We start from the raw sequence: 23,088 nt of genomic DNA on the forward strand, positions 1-23,088 counted from the left end.
CAGAATTTGGCGCAAGCAGCATGAATTGATGACCCCTTCCTGTCAGCTGGTCAGAACACGTCAGCACCGCCACCTAATGTATGGAAACGGCAGGAAGCTTCCTGTCCGCAGAAGATGCCATCACCCAGTGGAATCTACACAAACTGCTGGAGTCCAAGGCTACCAGATGGGGGCTGATAAAGGGGCTCAGTGTAACGTCCAATGGATTGTGTTAGAGGAAGAATATATATATATATATACACACACACACACATCAATGAGGATGCTAAAGTCCTGAGGGGGGGCACGACACCAGTCACCGGGGGCTACGACGCCCTACATGTGCCCCCTTTCTCTTACTTAGCTCTGCCCTTATTATTCCAAATTAATTGCCAACAAGCTGAAATCTACTGAAAAAAAAATCAGCTTGAAGAAAAAGCTGCAGAAAAAAACCCCAGAAATTAGGATCCAATAAAAAAACCATGCATGGAGCGCTGCTGCTGCTTCCCTCCATCTGTCGGGATCATAATTGCTTTTTAATTTTAACAGCAGCAGTCTTAATGTACGAGGAGGTCTGAGAGCGATTTCCTTCCTGATAACAGGCGCCAATCAGCAAAACCCGAGCGCCGCACTGCTGGTACACAAGTATATGCCGTACGGGCATCCAGAATGGCCGTAATTAGGCGTTCAAGCGCTCGGCGATCTCCGCCGGCCCCACTGAAACTAATGGAGCCGCGGCCCTGCTGCTTTTTTCCCCTTCTTTCGCCCCCTCATCCCGTTTCCGCATATTGAGTGCCATTAGATTTGCCTCCTGGCGCTTTAAATCAAGTGTGGTCTCCACTGCTCAGTCTATCAAATCTGACGTCTTCAATGGACGGTGAGCGGTGGGGACCGTCTACTCAACGAATTCAAAGCCCCAGAATCTATCGGGACTCAATAAGGGGGAATAAGGGGAGAAGGGAGAAAAGAAAAGCTGCAATAACGTCAGCGACGTCTAAGCCCGCAGACCGGGGGACATGGCAGGTCCTTTTAAGCACAAAATTCTGACCCAGGACCAAAAGTCAATGGGAACTTTGCCTGCAGTACCACACCTGGCCACTGCAGTGGGAACGGAGCCATCTGCAGAAATCAACTCAATGGGATTCGCAGGCGGCAGACTCCCACCGATGTACTAATGGCTTGTCCGGAGGATGGGCCATCAATTGTTTATAACTGGACAACCCTAGAGGATCTACCTTATATTGTAGGCCTCATGTATGTATTTTATAGAGGAGGTGTTTTTGTTTTCAACCTTAGGTGTTCCTTTCAGTTTAAGCCCAATGTCCACGGGCGGACTTGGATTGTGGAATCCGCAGATAGACAATCATGGGCGTCTGCGGCGGAATTTAAGCACGTGGACTTGTTTTGTTGACCTTTTGGTCTGGAAAACAAATCGCAGCACGCTCCATTTCACTGCAGTTCCCGCACGGACGGCTTCTATTGAAGTCAATGAAAGCCATCCAATCCGCGGCCCGTCCACAATTAAACTGCAGATGGGCCGTGGAATCTGCGGCAAAGCAGGAGTTTTAAAAAAAATCCTGCGCATGTGCGGCGGTGCGCGACCGGCGCTTCTGCACACATCCGCAGGGAAGAAAAGAGAAGATCCGTAGAAGACCCGGACGGGTAAGATGAGTCCCACAGGGTCCTGCGGGCTCCTGCATGCAGAATCCGAGCCGCCCGTGGGCATGAGGACTAAATGGGGGTCTCTGATAAAGTGGCCAATCAGTGTACACTGCGTCCCGGGGTCTAGAAGACTCGATGCATTCAGTACATTTTTCATTCATGTACATAAATACAAGTGGATTTTAGGTCCCCGGTTTGTGCTGCGGTCCTTCTCCGTTACCGATGTCTGTAAGACCCTCGCACTGCCCGCTACTATCCGCTTGCAGTACCGTTCACGCCATACAGCAGTTTTGCATCGCCTTACGTATTTTAATTCTCCCGCCCGCCGCATTCCTCCCGAGTGCAGAGACATAAATCTGAGCTCGTAATGTTCAGGTCTGGCAGTGATTATCAGATGCTTGAGGAACCCTGGGGGAGAAGAGTGAGCTAGACGGGAGAAGTGGGGTCTGTAATACAACCCAGGGCGGGGGGCTGGCTGATCGCCACATGGAAATACCAAACCCAGTATCTACAAACAGTTCCCAGATGTGGTGTGGAGAGCTGCAGATCACAAGGGGTTAACAGATTCAGCTGAGGAGACTCTTCAAGATGTGGTGTGGAGATCCGCAGATCACAAGGGGTTAACAGATTCAGCTGAGGAGACTCTTCAAGATGTGGTGTGGAGATCTGCAGATCACAAGGGGTTAACAGATTCAGCTGAGGAGACTCTTCAAGATGTGGTGTGGAGATCCGCAGATCACAAGGGGTTAACAGATTCAGCTGAGGAGACGCTTCAAGATGTGGTGTGGAGATCCGCACATCACAAGGGGTTAACAGATTCAGCTGAGGAGACGCTTCAAGATGTGGTGTGGAGATCCGCAGATCACAAGGGGTTAACAGATTCAGCTGAGGAGACTCTTCAAGATGTGGTGTGGAGATCCGCAGATCACAAGGGGTTAACAGATTCTGCTGAGGAGACGCTTCAAGATGTGGTGTGGAGATCCGCAGATCACAAGGGGTTAACAGATTCAGCTGAGGAGACTCCTCAAGGCCAATGACAAGTGTTATCAGGGCCGAAGACACTGCAGGAACAGCCCAACTAATAAAGGCTCCAGCGACCCCCCCCCCCCTGCCAATACTATAAAGACGGAACACGCCCAAAAACTGGAGAAAATGGATGCCAAGAACACAACAGCAACTTGATGCACCTATTTAGGAAGCCGCGCACCCCTGGGAGTGTCACCATAAAACATCCCCTCCAGCGGCGGACGCTTATTAGCAGAGCATTAAGCATTATACAGCAGGCGGGGCGGGCGGCGCGGGAGATTTATTTCCTTTAATTTAATTATCCTTTACAATTAGGTGGATCTTTTTATTCGGCTCAGTAAGCGGTGACGGCGACAAAGAAAAAGTGCAGGAAAACAAAAAACACTGATGAAACGGCGGCGTTCACACGCCTTCCTCGCGAGTCCACGCCGGCGGTGCGCTGCGGGTCCGAGGATCGCAATCGCAAATCTGATATTTTTGCTTGAGAGCGCGTTGCGTTTTGCGAGAGCGGAGCGTCGCGGCGCGGGGGGGTTATTTTTTTTATAGAAGTTCCTAATTTGCAGAATTGCATTGAACTCCTATAAAACTCGTGTTTACATGAACGCGTTGCGTTTTTTTTTTTTTGCCTACCGTAGGAAATAACGGGCGCTTCTTAAGCAAAAACATGAGGGGATTTTATGCATCCCGAATTACATTATTTAGATTAGCTGGTCATTTGTAAGCGATGACTGGCTCCATGGTATTTGGTTGGGTATCGCATGTAGCGGCCCGCGGGCCTCGTTCGCACCGCGCGGTTTTCACACATTATACGCACGTGAGAAGATGGCGTTTTATTAGAAGCGTTCGCAGGAAGGAATCTTACGAATACTCGCATCTAACAGAAGTAGAGCATGCGAGTGCGGAGCCGGCATCTCAGGTCCGCGGTGTGAGAGCGGATGGGGCCGGAGCCACCTCTGCTGCGAGCTGCGCGGGAGTTTCCATAGCCTCCTATGGGAGCCGGATGACACGCACCACGCAGCTCCCAACGTGCAAACGGCCAATTTCACTGCTAATTAAGCTCGAGGCTTAATAGCTGCAAATCGCCTGTTCACACTTTTGAAAAAAAAAAAAACTTAAAGCTGGCGTAAAACGCACGAACACTCGCTGGGAAATCAATCAGTCTGATGTAAATAAGGCTCAGGCGCCCGCCGGCGGATTTGAATTACGTCGATCTGCAGTTCCAGCCGCCCGCAGGGAAGCATGCGGAGTCCGCACCTCAATGAACACATGCGGGTTTGATTTGCTCCATCATAGCGCACATTCCATGTGGAAGGCCACCATTAATCTCTATGGAAGCGAACAAGACGCAATGCAATTGAGGATTTGTAGGCAGATACCTTTCTGGTTGCTTGGAGACCAGGCGGGGGGGGGGGGGGGGGGGGGGGTTTGGGAAGGCAATCACTTTGGGCTTATGATTTTCGTTTTTTTTTTTTTTTTGAGCGGACGATCCCCATTGCATCCTCGTACATCCGCACACGAAAAAAAAAATCTCATTCGCGATCGCCGGCCAGCATTTAAAACAAATCCTTTCCACATTGCCTCGCAGGTCATCTGCGCCGTGGACGGGCCTGAAGACTGTTATGTGAACACGTTCAGCGTGCGTTCCTGGAAAGCTCCAGACACATTCACAGAGCATCGCCGTACCCCCGACACATCCTACCCGGGTCAGAAGAGCGTCCCTGCTGGCTTCCTACAGGGATTGTGTGCCAGCCTACCAGTTTGTACTTTTTGTTCACCGCCGTGGCCAATGGCATAAGCTGAAGATACCCACCAGGGAATACTCCCAGTGTATACACCGAATGAAACGTGAATAGAGCCGGGCCTAAATGACCATACAGTGAGCACATGTATCCACCCATAATATGGACGAGCCTCCTGCCCCACCACAGGGGCACTGACCAAAACTCAGAAAGTCACTGGGATCTATGATGCTCTGAGTTTGGGCCAGCAGACTCGGACGGGCAGGGACTGTCGCCCGTACTACAGGCACATAAATGTGCTTATCATGTGAAGCTGGCCAGAGGGCGATTAATAACATTCAATTATACGCCATACAATACTGCATTCAGATGGTCATAAAGCAGCGGCAGCACCAGGACCTCGCGCAGCGCTACAGGACCAGACTTAGGGGTATTTGCAATGGGTTTTCTTACAGGGGTCCCTTTCATCTCTCACCGACAGTGCAGGACGGACTAGGTCTGGTAATGTGTGGTGTTGTCCAAGTTGTGCCCAAAATCTCAGGAACAAACTCGCGATTTGCCGTGTAAATATGGCCTTACATCCCACAGGATCCTATGGTAAGCTAAACTGGGTTCAGCAGAACGGCGGGAGGTCAGGATATTGTGGCCGCAGGACGGATGCTAAAACAAGGCCGTCCAAAGGCCTACATACACACCTGCATTTGGTCGTCCGAACCCCATGAATTCGGCAAGGTCTGGCAACTCTCTACTGCATATGGGGGCGCTTCAACATTCCCCCGACAGATAATGTCAGCAGAAAGAAGGATCGGAGATGCTGGATGTCAATGCCTAATCATTCTGTTCCCCCAGAGATAGGCTGCTGTCAGAGCTGTCTGACTCAGCCAAGTGAAGCGCTCATGTGTGTGATGGAGCCAGCAAGAGCCCTGTCCACAGGTGGCGGGTGCGCATGCCTCTAGGCCCTGTCCACAGGTGGCGAGTGCGCATGCCTCTAGGCCCTGTCCACAGGTGGCGGGCGCGCATGCCTCTAGGCCCTGTCCACAGGTGGCGAGTGCGCATGCCTCTAGGCCCTGTCCACAGGTGGCGAGTGCGCATGCCTCTAGGCCCTGTCCACAGGTGGCGGGTGCGCATGCCTCTAGGCCCTGTCCACAGGTGGCGGGTGCGCATGCCTCTAGGCCCTGTCCACAGGTGGCGGGTGCGCATGCCTCTAGGCCCTGTCCACAGGTGGCGGGTGCGCATGCCTCTAGGCCCTGTTCACAGGTGGCGGGTGCGCATGCCTCTAGGCCCTGTCCACAGGTGGCGGGTGCGCATGCCTCTAGGCCCTGTCCACAGGTGGCGGGTGCGCATGCCTCTAGGCCCTGTCCACAGGTGGCGGGTGCGCATGCCTCTAGGCCCTGTCCACAGGTGGCGGGTGCGCATGCCTCTAGGCCCTGTCCACAGGTGGCGGGTGCGCATGCCTCTAGGCCCTGTCCACAGGTGGCGGGTGCGCATGCCTCTAGGCCCTGTCCACAGGTGGCGGGTGCGCATGCCTCTAGGCCCTGTCCACAGGTGGCGGGTGCGCATGCCTCTAGGCCCTGTCCACAGGTGGCGGGTGCGCATGCCTCTAGGCCCTGTCCACAGGTGGCGGGTGCGCATGCCTCTAGGCCCTGTCCACAGGTGGCGGGTGCGCATGCCTCTAGGCCCTGTCCACAGGTGGCGGGTGCGCATGCCTCTAGGCCCTGTCCACAGGTGGCGGGTGCGCATGCCTCTAGGCCCTGTCCACAGGTGGCGGGTGCGCATGCCTCTAGGCCCTGTCCACAGGTGGCGGGTGCGCATGCCTCTAGGCCCTGTCCACAGGTGGCGGGTGCGCATGCCTCTAGGCCCTGTCCACAGGTGGCGGGTGCGCATGCCTCTAGGCCCTGTCCACAGGTGGCGGGCGCGCATGCCTCTAGGCCCTGTCCACAGGTGGCGAGCGCGCATGCCTCTAGGCCCTGTCTACAGGTGGCGAGTGCGCATGCCTCTAGGCCCTGTCCACAGGTGGCGAGTGCGCATGCCTCTAGGCCCTGCCCACAGGTGGCGAGTGCGCATGCCTCTAGGCCCTGTCCACAGGTGGCGAGTGCGCATGCCTCTAGGCCCTGTCCACAGGTGGCGGGTGCGCATGCCTCTAGGCCCTGTCCACAGGTGGCGGGTGCGCATGCCTCTAGGCCCTGGTCACATCTGGTTTGGAGCCTGCGTAAGGCACATCTCCGGACAGAATAGCTTACTGTATACACATATAGCGTGCACCAACCAGTATACCTTCTAAGGGCTTACACAGACGGGCGCATGCGTAAATCTGTTCACCGCTAGGAAGCGTATTAGCGCATCAACCAGTCAGATTTTATTTTTTTTTACTGTTCAAATTTCACACGGGATGGCGAGAATCCCGCTAGACGAAACCGCGGAGATCCATGGTAACGGTCATCATGTTCTGCGGCCGTGATGTTCATGACTGCAGGGTCTCCCGTGTTCCTGCGATTGGATGCGTTACGGAATATACGTTTTTATGGGGGGGAAAGCTGATTTATTATTCCCTGTCAACCTGAAACTCCGGAGTGCGGCCGGCTTCACACGGCGCAGCGCATTTACACTGCGGATTTGCGCAATGGGCGTTGTTCTTTGCACGCCTGTGCGTTTTACTGCATTTTTGCGCATGCATGTTGTGCGTATTTGCGTATGCAAAAAAAAAAAAAGGCGCGGGCGTGCTCCAATCGCTTACAATAGGCAATTAGGATAAATTAGAAGGTGCGGTGTATTTCTTTGCTTTTATTAATTAGACAAAAGAGTAAAACCGCCGCATCTCCGATTTTGGTGCAATTAAAAAGAAAAGCTGATTGCATCTGCATGATGCGGTGCGATGGGGGTCTTAACACTCGTAACCATGGGAACCATAAAGAAATTAAGAGAACCGGGAAATGCAGAGCCCGTACATTTATGCGTTTGGAGGTTTTCTTATGTGCGTAAAATAATTGATGCAAGACGGACGCAAACGGAGCGGGAAACGTCCAAAAACGCCTGAAAACGGAGAGAAATTAGAACGATTTTTCAGGACCAAAAAAAATGAAATAGGCGGTGAAGCGTCCGGCCGTCGCGGGGGTCTGCCACCCGTAGGTCCTACTGACTGAACACAGCGCGCGGGCCTGATGGATTAATGTGTGTCATAAAGGAGGAGGCGCGGCTTATTGTCTGTATTTATGGCCCGGATCGCCCATTAAGGTCTGAACACGCATTGGCGCCCGCGGTCACGGCGCTTTTCTTGGTGCACGGTACTCTGTGGGCTGCAACAAGACTGGCATCACTTGGGCTTTCTCGCGCTTTTTTCTTGGCATGCGTAAGAAACGGATGACGCACAAAAGCAACGCGAACATAAACGGGCGGGCGCAACGAACGCACGTCACACGCCGTGGAAATACCAAAATAGCATGAATGAGGTGAGGAGCGGGCGGGGGGCAGAGCTCACCAGCAGGGGGGGGTAGAGCTCACCAGCGGGCGGGGGGCAGAGCTCACCAGCGGGCGGGGGGCAGAGCTCACCAGCGGGCGGGGGGCAGAGCTCACCAGCGGGCGGGGGGCAGAGCTACCAGCGACCTCCCGACCCGTAACCGCGCTCACATTCACTCGTTCGCACGCGAATCTCTCACAGAGGACAATCCCTATCAGAGCCGCATCGTAGGAGCGAAGTCTGGCGCAGTTTTCGATGTGGAGCCGCACCGCATTTTACACTTTCGATTGCGGGGGTGAAGTCTGCAGCAGATCCACATCAAAACACGCGCGGATCGGACGCGGATGGCGATCGCAGACTCCGCCCCTTCGGACTGCTGCGTATTTTGTCGCGGATTTCCCCCCGTTTCTGCTTCAGCGGTCGAAGGGAGCGGCGCCCAACGGACGCCGCTGACCAAAGCCGGGTGGATCTGGTGTCCGGCCGGCGGCGTCTCGCGGTCACAACGGCGCAGCGCGACCGACTGTTCTGTCCGGCTTTACACCACAATTCAGACTGCGAGGCGGCGCTGCGTCTCTGAGCCCCCATTGTTGCAGATGGCCGACAGACGGCTCCGTACATAAAGCCTCGCCAGCTGGACAGTCGCTGGGGAGCTCAGTCACAACACAGGAGAGCAGCAGGTAGTGGTGCCTTCTAGTGACTCCCACGGCCGCTCTCAGCCCATTAACAGAATGCCAAGCCTGCCAGCCGCACACAGACACATACGTGCGACATGCCAAGAAAATGGCGGGAACACACTGCGTGGTGTCACTCTATTTAAAGGTGAAGGGACAGACCACAGCGCCGAGCGAGAAGGGGAGGGGGGGTTGAGGTGGACACAGGGGGGCTGCCGTCACCAAGTCAAACAATAGGGGGACACTAAGGCTCTCGTCCCCCCACCCCTCCCTCCCCGTATGCAGTGAGACAGTCCAACGGTTAATGCGGTGGGTTCGCAAAGAGGGGGGACTTGAAGCCGCCCCCGCATTCTCGGCCCCGTCTCCCCCCAGTCGCTCCCTGTTTACCTGCGGCAGCGGCGACGGTTGGCGCGTCGTCGGTTTCAACACTCCCCGGCTCCCCAGAGGACGTTGGCGGGAAGAGAAGGCTGGGGCTATGGCGCCGCGGTGGCGCCTCAGGCTCGTCGTCTTCGTTGTCGTCTCCTCTTTCCTCCTCCTCTTCGTCCTCTTCTTCTTCTTCATCATCATCCTCCTCCTCCTTCTCGCCGTCCCCTTCTTCGGACACGGCCATCTCCTCTTCTTCGTCGTCCCTCAGCGGGGAGGAGGACATCGGCCGGCCGCTCTTCTGCTCGCCGTCCGCCCGGCTCCTCACGGTAAAGTTTCCTGACAGGAAAAACTGCGAAAAATGCCGGAAAAATGCGAAAATAACCCAAAAGACTTCTTCATCCAGCGATATTCGGGAAAAATCTCCTCACAAATCATAAAAAAAATGACTTAGAGGCCAAAAACATCAACAGTGCGGGGGGAGGACCGCAAAAAGGGGGGGAGGACCGAGAAAAGGGGGGGGGACCGAGAAAAACAGGGGGCTCGCATTTTTTTTTTCTTTGTCCAAAAAAAAAAAAAAAAAAAAAACCCGGTGTTTTATTTGTGAACCAGCAGGAAAAAAAAATAAATCCTCCGCTGGGCGCCCCCTCCCCTTTAAGAGGGGAACCTGAAGGGTTAAAAGTGTTCGGGAGGAAAAAAGTCCGGAGGAGAAAAAAATCTTGTGGTAAAAAGAAAAGGGATTTATTTTTATTCGGATCAAATAGGAAAGTTGACAGGAAAGCAAGATGGCCGCCCCAATTATTATATGTAAAGTTAAAAAAAAAAATAATAAAACGAGGCTGTGTGAGATATTTATAAACCTTCCTCATCCCTCCCCCACCTGAATCACAGCAGATACTCCCCCTTTTTTATTAAGACCATTTCTATTATACACAGCAGCCTCTCTCTGGTGGAAGCTGCACAAAACGGCTGGGGGGGGCGGCCGGCAACAAAAAGTCTCAAAAATACAGAGAGTGATAGCCGTCAGGGGGGCGGCTGGCCGGCAGGGGGGCACAGCAGGGGCACAAAACACACATTTATTGTATTCTGTAGTTACAGGGAAGGTGGAGCCTCCAGGAAGCCGAGTCTTTGTGTTACTTCATATATATATATATACAGTGTGCAAGCAGGGCAGCGGCGCCGAGAACAGCGGCAGCGCTCTGGTACCCGGTTGGCGAGGGTGCGGGCCCTTCTGTGATATGTGGAGTGTAGGAGAGCGGAGTCACCGTTCTGCACTCCGGAACCCTCGTCAGCCGGATACCATCACTACGGTTCCATCACAGCGCTGCTCTCGGCACCGGCGGAGGGAATGTTCCGTCACAGCGCTGCTCTCGGCACCGGCGGAGGGAATGTTCCGTCACAGCGCTGCTCTCGGCACCGGCGGAGGGAATGTTCCGTCACAGCGCTGCTCCCGGCACCGGCGGAGGGAATGTTCCGTCACAGCGCTGCTCTCGGCGCCGGCGGAGGGAATGTTCCGTCACAGCGCTGCTCTCGGCGCCGGCGGAGGGAATGTTCCATCACAGCGCTGCTCTCGGCTCCGGCGGAGGGAATGTTCCGTCACAGCGCTGCTCTCGGCACCGGCGGAGGGAATGTTCCGTCACAGCGCTGCTCTCGGCGCCGGCGGAGGGAATGTTCCGTCACAGCGCTGCTCTCGGCACCGGCGGAGGGAATGTTCCGTCACAGCGCTGCTCTCGGCACCGGCGGAGGGAATGTTCCGTCACAGCGCTGCTCTCGGCGCCGGCGGAGGGAATGTTCCGTCACAGCGCTGCTCTCGGCACCGGCGGAGGGAATGTTCCGTCACAGCGCTGCTCTCAGGTCCCGCGGAGGGAATGTTCCGTCACAGCGCTGCTCTCGGCGCCCGCGGAGGGAATGTTCCGTCACAGCGCTGCTCTCGGCACCGGCGGAGGGAATGTTCCATCACAGCGCTGCTCTCGGCGCCCGCGGAGGGAATGTTCCGTCACAGCGCTGCTCTCAGGTCCTGCGGAAGGAATGTTCCGTCACAGCGCTGCTCTCGGCGCCCGCGGAGGGAATGTTCCGTCACAGCGCTGCTCTCGGCACCGGCGGAGGGAATGTTCCATCACAGCGCTGCTCTCGGCACCGGCGGAGGGAATGTTCCGTCACAGCGCTGCTCTCGGCACTGGCAGAGGGAATGTTCCGTCACAGCGCTGCTCTCGGCGCCGGCGGAGGGAATCTTCCGTCACAGCGCTGCTCTCAGCACCGGCGGAGGGAATGTTCCATCACAGCGCTGCTCTCGGCGCCCGCGGAGGGAATGTTCCGTCACAGCGCTGCTCTCGGCGCCCGCGGAGGGAATGTTCCGTCACAGCGCTGCTCTCGGCACCGGCGGAGGGAATGTTCCATCACAGCGCTGCTCTCGGCTCCGGCGGAGGGAATGTTCCGTCACAGCGCTGCTCTCGGCGCCCGCGGAGGGAATGTTCCGTCACAGCGCTGCTCTCGGCGCCCGCGGACGGAATGTTCCGTCACAGCGCTGCTCTCTGCGCCCGCGGAGGGAATGTTCCGTCACAGCGCTGCTCTCGGCTCCGGCGGAGGGAATGTTCCATCACAGCGCTGCTCTCGGCGCCCGCGGAGGGAATGTTCCGTCACAGCGCTGCTCTCGGCTCCGGCGGAGGGAATGTTCCGTCACAGCGCTGCTCTCGGCTCCGGCGGAGGGAATGTTCCGTCACAGCGCTGCTCTCGGCTCCGGCGGAGGGAATGTTCCGTCACAGCGCTGCTCTCGGCACCGGCGGAGGGAATGTTCCGTCACAGCGCTGCTCTCGGCACCGGCGGAGGGAATGTTCCGTCACAGCGCTGCTCTCGGCACCGGCGGAGGGAATATTCCGTCACAGCGCTGCTCTCGGCACCGGCGGAGGGAATGTTCCGTCACAGCGCTGCTCTCGGCGCCCGCGGAGGGAATGTTCCGTCACAGCGCTGCTCTCGGCACCGGCGGAGGGAATGTTCCGTCACAGCGCTGCTCTCGGCACCGGCGGAGGGAATGTTCCGTCACAGCGCTGCTCTCGGCGCCCGCGGAGGGAATGTTCCGTCACAGTGCTGCTCTCGGCGCCCGCGGAGGGAATGTTCCGTCACAGCGCTGCTCTCGGCACCGGCGGAGGGAATGTTCCGTCACAGCGCTGCTCTCGGCACCGGCGGAGGGAATATTCCATCACAGCGCTGCTCTTGGCACCGGCGGAGGGAATGTTCCATCACAGCGCTGCTCTCGGCGCCCACGGAGGGAATGTTCCGTCACAGCGCTGCTCTCGGCGCCCGCGGAGGGAATGTTCCATCACAGCGCTGCTCCCGGCACCGGCGGAGGGAATGTTCCGTCACAGCGCTGCTCTCGGCGCCGGCGGAGGGAATGTTCCGTCACAGCGCTGCTCTCGGCGCCCGCGGAGGGAATGTTCCATCACAGCGCTGCTCCCGGCACCGGCGGAGGGAATGTTCCGTCACAGCGCTGCTCTCGGCACCGGCGGAGGGAATGTTCCGTCACAGCGCTGCTCTCGGCACCGGCGGAGGGAATGTTCCGTCACAGCGCTGCTCTCGGCGCCCGCGGAGGGAATGTTCCGTCACAGCGCTGCTCTCGGCACCGGCGGAGGGAATGTTCCGTCACAGCGCTGCTCTCGGCACCGGCGGAGGGAATGTTCTGTCACAGAGCTGCTCTCGGTGCCCGCGGAGGGAATGTTCCGTCACAGCGCTGCTCTCGGCACCGGCGGAGGGAATGTTCCGTCACAGCGCTGCTCTCCACACCGGCGGAGGGAATGTTCCGTCACAGCACTGCTCTCGGCACCGGCGGAGGGAATGTTCCGTCACAGCGCTGCTCTCGGCACCGGCGGAGGGAATGTTCCGTCACAGCGCTGCTCTCGGCACCGGCGGAGGGAATGTTCCATCACAGCGCTGCTCTCGGCTCCGGCGGAGGGAATGTTCCGTCACAGCGCTGCTCTCGGCACCGGCGGAGGGAATGTTCCGTCACAGTGCTGCTCTCGGCACCGGCGGAGGGAATGTTCCATCACAGCGCTGCTCTCGGCGCTGGCGGAGGGAATGTTCCGTCAGGCGCTGTTCGCCTTTGTAGCGCAGATACTATTTATAAACCGCAGAGACTGGTCGGTCGCCCAGCATAGACCAACGGAACCAATCAGTGGGCTGCAATTGTAAGTTATCCACGAGATGCTAATAGGGGAGGGTCCGACCACTGAGACCCCCACCAATCTCGAGTACCCACCCTCCTCACTGCAGGGTTACTGTACTGCCCCCCCCCCCCCCTCAGGAGGAGGCCGGCCGTACAAGTGCACCATTGAGACCCCCACCAATCTCAAGTACCTACCCTCCTCACTGCAGGGTTACTGCCCCCCTCAGGAGGAGGCCGGTTGTACAAGTGCACCACTGAGACCCCCACCAATCTCGAGTACCCCCTTCCCCTCAGGAGGAGGCCGATCGTACAAGGGCACCACTGAGACCCCCACCAATCTCGAGTACCCCCTTCCCCTCAGGAGCAGGCCGGTCATACAAGTGCACCACTGAGACCCCCACCAATCTCGAGTACCTCCCTTTCTCACTGCAGGGTTACTGTACTGCCCCCCCTCAGGAGGAGGCCAGTTGTACAAGTGCACCACTGAGACCCCCACCAATCTCGAGTACTCCCTTCCCCTCAGGAGGAGGCCGGTCGTACAAGTGCACCACTGAGACCCCCGCCAATCTCGAGTACCCCCTTCCCCTCAGGAGGAGGCCGATCGTACAAGGGCACCATTGAGACCCCCGCCAATCTCGAGTACCCCCTTCCCCTCAGGAGGAGGCCGGTCGTACAAGGGCACCACTGAGACCCCCACCAATCTCAAGTACCCCCTTCCCCTCAGGAGGAGGCTGGTCATACAAGTGCACCACTGAGACCCCCACCAATCTCGAGTACTCCCTTCCCCTCAGGAGGAGGCTGGTCATACAAGTGCACCACTGAGACCCCCACCAATCTCGAGTACCCCCTTCCCCTCAGGAGGAGGCTGGTCATACAAGTGCACCACTGAGACCCCCACCAATCTCGAGTACCCCCTTCCCCTCAGGAGGAGGCCGATCGTACAAGGGCACCACTGAGACCCCCACCAATCTCGAGTACCTCCCTTTCTCACTGCAGGGTTACTGTACTGCCCCCCCTCAGGAGGAGGCCGGTTGTACAAGTGCACCACTGAGACCCCCACCAATCTCGAGTACCCCCTTCCCCTCAGGAGGAGGCTGGTCATACAAGTGCACCACTGAGACCCCCACCAATCTCGAGTACTCCCTTCCCCTCAGGAGGAGGCTGGTCATACAAGGGCACCATTGAGACCCCCGCCAATCTCGAGTACCTCCCCTTCTCACTGCAGGGTTACTGTACTGCCCCACCGCAGGAGGAGGCCGGTCGTACAAGTGCACCACTGAGACCCCCACCAATCTCGAGTACACCCCCACCCTCCTCACTGCAGGGTTACTGCCCCCCCTCAGGAGGAGGCCGGTCGTACAAGTGCACCACTGAGACCCCCACCAATCTCGAGTACCCCCTTCCCCTCAGGAGGAGGCCAGTCGTACAAGGGCACCACTGAGACCCCCACCAATCTCGAGTACACCCCCACCCTCCTCACTACAGGGTTACTGCCCCCCCTCAGGAGGAGGCCAGTCGTACAAGTGCACCACTGAGACCCCCGCCAATCTCGAGTACCCCCTTCCCCTCAGGAGGAGGCCGGTCGTACAAGGGCACCACTGAGACCCCCGCCAATCTCGAGTACCCCCTTTCCCTCAGGAGGAGGCCGGTCATACAAGGGCACCACTGAGACCCCCACCAATCTCGAGTACCCCCTTCCCCTCAGGAGGAGGCCGGTCGTACAAGGGCACCACTGAGACCCCCACCAATCTCGAGTACCCCCTTCCCCTCAGGAGGAGGCCGGTCGTACAAGGGCACCACTGAGACCCCCACCAATCTCGAGTACCCCCTTCCCCTCAGGAGGAGGCCGGTCGTACAAGGGCACCAGCGCTCCATTCACTGTCAGTGGGACTGCAGAGATATCAGAGTGGCGCCTGCTCAGGTATTTCCATCACCCCATTGACATGAATGGAGCGCTGACTGTGCGTACTCGGCCAGCGCTCACCTCACAGTGATGTCACTGCGGCGGACGAGGTGACCCCCACGCTAGTAAGCAGAGCCGCACACAGAACTCCCGTTCTCAGCAGAGACCCCCACAATCACCACGTTATCCCCCATTCTGTGGAGAGGGGCGGACTTGCAATGATGGTTGAGGTTCGTGATGTTCTGTTGTGGCGGCCATCATTTCCATGGGATGAATAGCGCTATATGCGGTGTTATTCTCGCAGTGACATGTTCTGGCCTCTACCACAGAGGTGCGCTATAACCTGCATCGGCTTGTGCCGGGCATTGCTGGGCTTTTGCAGATTTTAGCAGGACTTGGCAATGGTTTTCATGTCTGGGTGACTGTCCAATGTCTCCCATACCCAAGCTGAACCCCCGTCCGATCCTATTTGGGCTGATGGATGTCTCCTCTTCCACAACTGTCTGTTAACCAGTGTGAAGCACTGTTGCCCGTGTCGTGGAGGTTGCGGTGCGACCACGTATTATGACATGATTGCTTCTCGCCTCCAGTGGACACTTTTTCATGTTTAGTGTTGACGCTTTCTTCTTGGTGTTAAGGGACACTGAGCTATCAGGGGGATAGAAGATCAACCACCCGATAACCTACCTTATGTCTCTTAGGCCACATGCGTATCCAGCCCTGACAGCAGCGGCGTCCGCACATATCTGCTCTCTGGAATCTTCATCTGTACTGCGGATGGTCCGCACAGCCCGCCGTCGGACATGCACAGTACACATTTTTATTTTTAAACTCTTGTGCAATCCGGACGGGCCGCGGGTCGGACGGCTTCCATTGACTTCATAGAAGACGTCTGTGCGGACACCGCAGGGCAATGGAGCAAGCTGCGATTTTTCATCCGTGAGTGGAAACTGCAACTGGTTTCCGCTCCGTGAAGAATGACTTTACCGTAGCATGCTGTGGGCAGTATTTGCTGCGGAATGCAGAGGCGGTTGTCCGCTCCCGATTCCACAATTCCTATGCGCCCGCGTGCGTTCACCCTTAGGGTAAATCTGTGCTTACATTCGTGTATTGTTGATTTTCCATCCACATCTGCTGGATGTTTGTCCCGAGCATCTACTACTCTTTCAGTAAAATAATCCCTGTGTATCGAGGTATGTTCTGCCTATGATGTGACTGCCCGGCTCTTGACAGCGGAGTTAGAGAAAAGATCTCGTGGGTTGGAAGTTGCATATCCCGGCCTTCTTTTGGCCAATAGGCCCTCTAACGCTTCTCCTCCCTGGAGAAAGATCTGCTGGTGTATGATGTATAGAAGCAGCGGTTGCCAAATCCACATCATCCTTCAGTTAGTGCTGCGATGCTGTAGCCACATGTCATCGCTCCAGTGCCCACCGGGCTCTTTGCTTTCTTACATCTGCTCCTCTGCTGGCACATTACAGCGTTGATGGAAGGGACGGGACATTTCGGCTCCCGCTGTGCAGCGGACTATCAGCATAGCAGTTCATTTGCTGTGCTGTGAAGGAAGAATGTAGAGGTGTCCGGAAAAAATGTCTTTACTACTGCTTTGGGAGTCCTGAGACAAAACGTCATTAATATACCCACAAGGAGCCCTGTCCAACGGTGCCAGTTTTCATCGACCCTGTTCGTTGACTAGGCCGTAGTGATGTTGTGTCTATAGTGCCGATACGTTATATGGACGTGCAAATATTCAGATTTTATGGGCCAATTTACAATGGTCAACGCCTGCTGTTCGATGAGATTGACGCTTGTATAACTGGCCTTTACACAGGCCAGTGCTTGCTGTATGGGAGACGCGATTATATGATCCTCTGTCCCCCTAAACTTCCATGTTGGCAGCACATCCCCCATTGGAGGGGTAGGGGGGGTGCTGCCAACAGTGATGATTTTTACTGCAGCACAAACGAGCTTATCAGCCAGCAAACAAGCAGTTTGGTCCTTCATTGGCTAATGGGGCTCATAGTCACACGGGCCAATGATTGGGCAAACAATCATTCATATGAATGTTCATGCCCGGTCATCAGGCCTTGTAAGGAGGGCCTTAATCCTGCTCCTCCTTTATCATCAACACGTTAAATGCCATGTGAGTTCTATTGGCCCCAGGACATTTTTTTTTCAACTGTGGCAGTCAATGTGTTAATGAGCATGTTTGGCTGTATTGTTATAACTAAGGACATCTAAAAAAAATGCCTGTAGTTTATAGCTAATCGGCATGGTTGCCTGAAATTATTGTTAATTACCTGTGGCGCATCCGTGGCTCAGTGCTACAACATTAATTCAGTAGTTGCCGTATTGAAGTAGGAGCTTCAGAGCCGAGCGTACCAGGCAAAGGGGTCATGTCAGAGGGGAGGGGGAAATGAAGCACAGGAGTCCTTCTCAGTAGGAAGACTATCCTAAAGTGGAGCTTTCTGGCAGCAGAGAGGAAGCAGTGGTTAATGACAGGATTCTTTGTTTGGGCTTCTAAGTGGAAGAAGAGTTTTGGACAATGTAGGTTTTTCCCATAATGTGATATTACATTAGCAATAATGCGCGAGGACCTGTAGGCTTAATACATCTGCATCCTCGGGGACTTCACAAAGATCTCCCAATCTTACTTGTAAAAGCTTCTTGAAAGGAGGACATTTGGGGGGGTGATACAAAAGATAATATGCAGAGCAAGGAATAAAACCTCCAGAACCTGTAGAGTCCCTTTACAAGGATCGATTAATCGTCGGAACGAGCAACGATGACTGAGTCATTTGCTTTTACACGCAAAGATAACCGTTTAACGTTTTTTCGGCATAGTTCATTCAGTCCATTCTTGGCCTGTCAGGAGTGTGGGAATGGCCTGCGAATGACTGAACGATCGCCTTTTACACAGGATGACCGGTAAACAACAAACGAATGAATGCCGAACGATAAGCGAGCAAATGATTCAATTGTTGCCATGTTTACGCAAAACAATTATTGTTCATTTCTGCACAATTCATCGATGTTTGACTGCTAACCATTGCATGTAAAAGAACCCTCAGGGTTCATTCACACAACCGTGATTTTGGCACGTATTACGGCCACGTGACACGCGGTGAATGGAGTCACTGAAAGTAAATAGACTTTTATTAATCCGTTCACATTAGCGTGTAAACACTGCATGTCGATACGCACGAGAAATAGATCGCAGCGTGCTCAATTTCTCTACTTACAATGCAGCGTGAGCCCTGTGGCAATTCTTATGCAACCCCACTCTAAGTCACACTATTCATGACCATGTGCGTGAGATACGCGGTCATGCGTAGTACACTCACTGCCATACGCGGTCTCTAGATGTCCAGATGTAATCTATTGATCAACTATCCACTGGATGGGCCATAAATGTTAGATTGACAAGGATGCAAAGTTTGGGACTCCCTTTGATCAGCTGTTTGCTTGTGGCCAGTCCAATCATGCACTGAGCTGATTACTGCAGGAAACAGTGGACTCCATTCCCAATGCGGTGGCCAGGCTTGGTAGTACAGGCCATTAACTTAAATAGAAACTCTGCCTGTAATAATAGGCCTGGCCACTGCACTGGGAACAGAGCTGTCTGCTTCCTGTTCATATCAGCTCAGTGTACTGGCCCAGAGAACAAATGATCAGAGGGGTTCCCAGGCGGCAGACCCTGCCAATCTGCTGTTGATGTCCTATCCAGTGGACAGACCATCAATCATTTACAACTAGACAACCCCTTTAAGCAACTTGTTTCTCCAAAGAGAAGAGTCGGATGAACCCAGAACTGTCTATCCTATGTACGGTATTAGTATATCTTGACACCACCGGAAGCTAGGGGTTTGACAAGAGGAACACCCCCAGCTCCCGATTGGTGCAAGAATACAAGGTCCTGGAAGGTCCTAGCGTGCATTTTTGTGAGGCACCGCCGCCTGCCACTGATTGTCCCTTGGCTCTGTTGCCTCCCTGTGGGCCTAAATAACTGTCCCCCCGCGCTGTAAGGGCTCCCTGCTGTCCTCCTCCTACGGTAATCTCCCCAGCGTCGGTCATCAGCGCTGCAATGGACCGCTGTCTGTGCAGGCTGCCTTCTATGGCACTGCTTCAGCCACCCCAGCGCCGCTCACCATGTCGTCCCCCAATGCAGCCCACCGCGGATGACCATTTCCTCCCCCAATGCAGCCGACAGCCACTCCCCAATGCAGGCCAGCGCCGCTCACCATGTGCTCCCCCATGAAGGCCACTGCCGCTCAGCATGTCCTCCACCATGCAGCGGCTGTGAGCGGTGTGCGTGGGCCAGCGGCGCTCAGCTGGGGAAGACATGTTCGTACCGCCGGGTCACTCAGCAGCCTTCTATCACTGTGGTTCAGGAGGTCAAGGATGGTCATAGCGCATACATGTTCTGAACAGTGGCTGTGCGCCGGAATCCGCACATTCACATCTGGGGAGCCTGGGAGAGTGACGGCAGCAGCGAGGACCTTCATTCAGCGCCGGCAGCCGGGACGACAGGCTGAACATGTGCATGAAAGTGGCCTGGCAGGACCTGCAGGGGAGCCATCTCTACAGCCTATCAGGTACAGGGGGCATCACCCAGCTGTCACTCTTGACTCCACCAGGACTTCCTGGTGGTGTCAAGATACACTAATACCCCTATGTACAAGGGGCTCTACCCAAAGGAAGGAAAGGGCTTGTTAAATTTTTCATGCCGATGTACTTCTCTCAGAAGAGGATCAGTCTAATGCCACCTGAGGTGACTGCCAGCAGTTTACTCTCCCGAATGAAAACACTTGGGCGCGGCAGGCTACCCTGTGCATGGGGGAACCGGGAGGAATAGCTTGTTCTGCCGACAGTGATTGTAGATGTATGGGCACTTTAAGGACCTCGCTACGATATGCCACCAATGTGTGATCAGCAACTTCCATTGCATCAATTACTCTTTCCTCCCCTCCTAGATAATTACTATCCGAGAGTTAATCATTAACCCAGGAAATTGGATTAACTGAGCCATGCATGATTACGCTCAGTACAGACCCATTGCTGGTTTTTGAGGGCCACTGTTGATATATCCTTTGTCTAAGTCTTTCTGTTGCCTGTGGCGAAGGTTATTACTCAGCACTTACTTATACCAGCCTAGTAATTGAATTTTTATTGGTGAAGCATTAAGGAGTGTTTCTCATTTAGAGACAAGGCAGGAACCCCGACTCCAGAATTATTGCGCCAGGTCTGGAAAACACTTTTTCAATTCCTGATTAAATCACATTGCGCTTGTGGTCGAAGATCCAATACTTTGCAAGAAGTCAGTCGTATCTTCACATTCCTCATGGCCAGTGTGCTACACATACGAAGGCTCCCATAGATCTGAATGTCTGCGAGGACTGTGATCATTCCTACAGCTCCTTCTGAGAGAAACGAGGAAGCAACAGGTTGGATTTTAACCTGACCAATCCTTCGTTTCCACCAGAGCTGCTGCATCGGTGTCTAGCAGCCACATATTTCCCTGTGGGAGTCGGAGAAGACAGCTGGTGACTGAACAGTCGTTTAGACGACAGCAGCTTGAGTCTGGAAATGGTTGGCCGTTAATTTAGAGAGTTAGGGTAAAATTATGTTGTTTTACATTTGAGCAACAGATTGGTTGAAGTGGAGTCATACCTTGTATAACGCTCGTCGGCCATATATTTTCTTTATTACTTAGTTGCTTTGAAGCTTTGTCACAGTAGTAGTTGTACGATCAGTGACGACAGCACTCAGGTAGTCTCCAGTCCACCTCCTGTGTCATCCCTAGCTCAGGTAGCTGCTCTGCCCATCCACCAGGCTTTAGGGTGGCTTTACATGGGTCATCTGTTGGGCACTTCAACCCAAGTAGCAGTAGTCATTCAGTGAATGGAGGCAGAGTGCGCCAGAGATCTCTTCCGGCCACCCACCTCATTAATTGTGTCCAACGACTGCCTGTTTATACTGAGCAACGACTCGCTCACTTGTTGCTTCGTTGCAGCTCACTGAAATGAAGCGACTAGCGGTTACTGAGCAATTTCTTGCTGTTGAGGGAAAACTATAGCAGAAAATCACTTTTTTGCGTGATTTTTCAGTCGATAGTTGTCTCGTAAATCCACGCTAACGCTTTCACTTTGCTTGTTCTGATCAGCGCCTGTTAGTGGCTCATCGTGGGCGATCTCAAATGGACATAAACACTCTTATATTTGCACATATATCTTTAGCAGGATGTCTTTTTTAAATGGGCCGTGCCACGTATATATCTAAAAAAGCTTTATTTAGCTCCAACTCATGGAGACTGGACGATTAACTGCCTCGTAACGTGCACGCAGGTTGTCCCGACTTTTTCCCGAATCCACAGCTTCACTTCAGACCTGATGTTATGCAGATACTGTAACACAACTTCCATCCATTGGATTGGTTGGGTCCCCAGCAGTCATGAAGTAATGGCACATCCTGCCAGGGTTTGGCATTACTCCTTTACAGGGGTTGTACTGTTACTGGACAACATTCCCCCTTCAGCGGCCACAGTGCTAAAATAACAAAAGGAGCCATCCAGCGCTGCAGCCCCACCGTCCTCACCGTGTTTGGTTTAAAGGTCCCTTCACACGGGATGACAGTCGGGCGCATTAGCACCCAACAGCTGTCACAGCGACTATCACTCCTGTGCTTTTACACAGGACTCATACTCGTTCTGTGAATGGGGGGCGGGGATCATTCTTGCCCACCCTCCTCCATTCACAGTAAACAGGCAGTTGCTCAGAGATTGAACAGCTCCTGTTTACGCGGCCCGAAAGTCGTTGGTTTTGAGTTGCGCTAAAAAGCAAGCGACAAAGGAGTGATTTATCGTGCAATAATTGGCGGTCAGTTGTATATGGGACGACTATTGCCCAAATCTGCAGTTTCCAGCCATAATTTGGGTGATAATCTCTGCATGTAAAGGTGCATTAAGTCATTTGCAGATGGACGTTTGAGTGATTCTAGCTCCATACCGGATTGGTACAATGTGTGGTCTGCTTATCCGATGCATCTTATTTCATGGGAAGCGAGGCTTTACATGGGTCGACTATTGTCTGCACAGTCGCTCCTTGTAAACATGGCCACCAACAGGGTGACGAGCGATAGGTGAACCGAAATGAGTCAACTGGCAAACAAACTAAGGGCGGCTTTACATGAGTGTAATTTGCTTCGTGCCTCCCACATGAGACAGCCGCGCGGCGCACAAGTACATAATGACATTGAGTACTTGTGCCAATCGCCATGCACTATCGTGGCGAGTGTTCACCCATAATATGCGCCAAGATAGAACTTGCTGCGTGCGTATTTCACGCAGTATGTGCGAGCTGCATCATGGGAGCCCATGGCAGATTGGTACAGCGTATTACTGACGTCATTCACTGTAACCATACGTTTGTGTGAAGGAGCCCTATAAAATAGACGCCCGTTGGTTAAATATTGCCTGGTGTAAACAGGTAATCGTTTGTCTTTCGACGACTAGCCGACATCCGGTGCGCAAATGTCTGCAAAGCTGAACAATTGCCCTATGTAAACAACTCGCTGTAGTGACTCTTCTAACGATAGTTGTCGCGTGTAAAGCCACCTTCAGGTAAACACAATCCAGTCTGCCCGAACCTAGTTTAGCAGTCAATCACGGTGGGTGGGCGAGGTTAGCGGCGCCTCAGGTATCCGCTGGTCCTGTCTGTCGTCTAGTGCCGCAGGAAGAGCGTGTAAAGTGCCCGGAGACCTCACAACATTGGCCCATAGGCCAGCGCAGCACAACGTACATGACCGCTTCCCTTTATGTGACAGCTGATTCATTTTCCTTCTTGGTCAGACCTGGCATAAGATGTGGCGCGGGGCCGTGCCGCCGCAGACCTGAGAGCCAACAGATTATTTCATTACCTCGATGACCAGTCAGGAGGGTCACACGGAGAAGGGATGTTCATCCACTTATACAGCAATTTATTTCACAGGCCAGCGGGGGAATATAACACTATTACACCCCCCAAGGTCTCGTCTTATTAATTTACGGGCGTCTTCTGTGTGCAGATGAAGAGATCTTGTCATCTGCTTTTTTCTTTGTTCTTTTAATAAAAAGGGGGAAAAAATGCAGAACTCAAGATGGC

At 54.5% G+C, this 23,088-nt stretch overlaps 1 protein-coding gene across 3 annotated transcripts in view; it reads right to left on the reverse strand.

Moving 5' to 3' along the window:
• CHD3 (chromodomain helicase DNA binding protein 3) overlaps positions 1-9,699 on the reverse strand; it is a 75,708-nt gene extending 66,009 nt beyond the window's left edge. For all 3 annotated transcript variants that reach the window (XM_066593817.1, XM_066593818.1, XM_066593816.1), the window contains exon 1: positions 8,919-9,699. In XM_066593817.1, coding sequence (XP_066449914.1) covers positions 8,919-9,180 — 262 coding nt within the window. In that variant the 5' untranslated portion in view covers positions 9,181-9,699. The remainder of the gene's footprint in view (positions 1-8,918) is intronic.
• Between the last annotated feature and the right edge of the window lie 13,389 nt (positions 9,700-23,088).

This window comes from Eleutherodactylus coqui, chromosome 2 (genome assembly GCF_035609145.1).
Source record: "Eleutherodactylus coqui strain aEleCoq1 chromosome 2, aEleCoq1.hap1, whole genome shotgun sequence".
NCBI classification, from domain to species: Eukaryota; Metazoa; Chordata; class Amphibia; order Anura; family Eleutherodactylidae; genus Eleutherodactylus; species Eleutherodactylus coqui.